At 74.3% G+C, this 1,704-nt stretch overlaps 1 protein-coding gene across 1 annotated transcript; it reads left to right on the forward strand.

Moving 5' to 3' along the window:
• The first annotated feature begins 293 nt into the window (after positions 1-293).
• GJC2 (gap junction protein gamma 2) lies at positions 294-1,704 on the forward strand. Its single transcript, XM_058561728.1, has one exon. It carries the CDS (start codon positions 420-422, stop codon positions 1,680-1,682), a length of 1,263 nt encoding a protein of 420 aa, XP_058417711.1. The 5' UTR covers positions 294-419; the 3' UTR covers positions 1,683-1,704.

Below are 1,704 nucleotides of genomic sequence, written 5' to 3' on the forward strand. Positions count from 1 at the left end.
CCAGTGACCTGGGCGCTGAGGCTTCGCAGCCTCCAGACTCTGAGTGAGGCTGACCTCGGTTTCCTTGTCTGCCCCACGAGGATGGCTCACGGAGTCGATTCCCTGTGGTTCTCAGGGGGTGGGGTCCCCGCAGCGGGGGAAGGGGAGTGGCTTTCCTGGGCGTCCGGGAGAGGGCAGGGGAGGCCGGGTCCGCTCCAGGCCGCGGGGTCTGGGTCAGGTCTGGGGGCGGGGCAGCCTGTCGTTCCTCCAAGCGGGGTCTGTCTTCTGCCGGAGAGCCCTCGGCCTCTCCCTGTAACCACCCCACCGGCAGGGTCCGGACCCGGGTGGGGCGCTCTCTTGGAGGCGGCGAGCTCCCCGCGGGGCCCTCTCCCGCCCCGGTTGAGCTCCTCGTGGCCCTGCAGGTCCCGCCCCCCGCCCCTATGACCAACATGAGCTGGAGCTTCCTGACGCGGCTGCTGGAGGAGATCCACAACCACTCCACGTTCGTGGGCAAGGTGTGGCTCACGGTGCTGGTGGTCTTCCGAATCGTGCTCACGGCCGTGGGCGGCGAGTCCATCTACTCGGACGAGCAGACCAAGTTCACGTGCAACACGCGGCAGCCGGGCTGCGACAACGTGTGCTACGACGCCTTCGCGCCCCTGTCCCACGTGCGCTTCTGGGTCTTCCAGATCGTGGTCATCTCCACGCCCTCCGTCATGTACCTGGGCTACGCCGTGCACCGCCTGGCCCGCGCCTCGCAGCTTGAGCGCCGCAGCGCCCCTCGCCGCCGCACGCCCCAGCCGCCACCCCCGCCACCCCACCCCGGCTGGCCCGAGCCCGCCGGCCTGGCCGAGGAGGATCCCATGCTGGGCCTGGGCGAGGAGGACGAGGAGCCGGGGGCGGCCGAGGGCCTGGGCGACGAGGACCAGGCGGAAGACGTGGGCGCGGCCAAGGGCGCGGGCGGGGACGCCAAGGGCGCGGGGGCCCCGGGCCCGGCCGGGCAGCACGACGGGCGGCGGCGCATCCAGCGCGAGGGCCTGATGCGCGTGTACGTGGCCCAGCTGGTGGCGCGCGCCGCCTTCGAGGTGGCCTTCCTGGTGGGCCAGTACCTGTTGTACGGCTTCGAGGTGCGGCCTTTCTTCCGATGCAGCCGGCAGCCCTGCCCGCACGTGGTCGACTGCTTCGTGTCGCGGCCCACCGAGAAGACGGTCTTCCTGCTGGTCATGTACGTGGTCAGCTGCCTCTGCCTGCTGCTCAACCTCTGCGAGATGGCGCACCTGGGCCTGGGCAGCGCGCAGGACGCGGTGCGCGCCCGCCGCCCGCCACCCGCCGCCTCCGGCCTCGCGCCGCGTCCGCCGCCCTGCGCGCTGCCCGCCGCGCCCGGCCTGGCCTGCCCGCCGGACTACAGCCTGGTGGTGCGCGCGGCCGAGCGCGCGCGCGCCCACGACCAGGACCTGGCCAGCCTGGCGCTGCAGGCGCTGCGGGACGGGCGCGCGCTCGGGGACCGCGACAGCCCGCCATGCCCCGGCCTCTCCGCGGCCGCCCGGGGGCCCCCGAGGGGCGGCGGCCCCGCCTCCGGGTCGGGTAGTGCCACGTCGGGGGGCACGGGCGGGGGCCAGGGCCGGTCGGGCGCCAAGCCCAGGGCAGTCTCCGAGAAGGGCAGTGCCAGCAGCAGGGAGGGGAGGCCCACCGTGTGGATCTGAGGCCCCGTCCCCGCTGCTCTCG

The sequence above is a fragment of the Diceros bicornis genome, chromosome 1 (genome assembly GCF_020826845.1).
Source record: "Diceros bicornis minor isolate mBicDic1 chromosome 1, mDicBic1.mat.cur, whole genome shotgun sequence".
Classification (NCBI taxonomy): Eukaryota; Metazoa; Chordata; class Mammalia; order Perissodactyla; family Rhinocerotidae; genus Diceros; species Diceros bicornis.

Coding starts and splice junctions, on each gene's coding strand:
- GJC2 (XM_058561728.1), top strand. CDS start 420: ATGACCAACATGAGCTGGAGCTTCCTGACGCGGCTGCTGGAGGAGATC.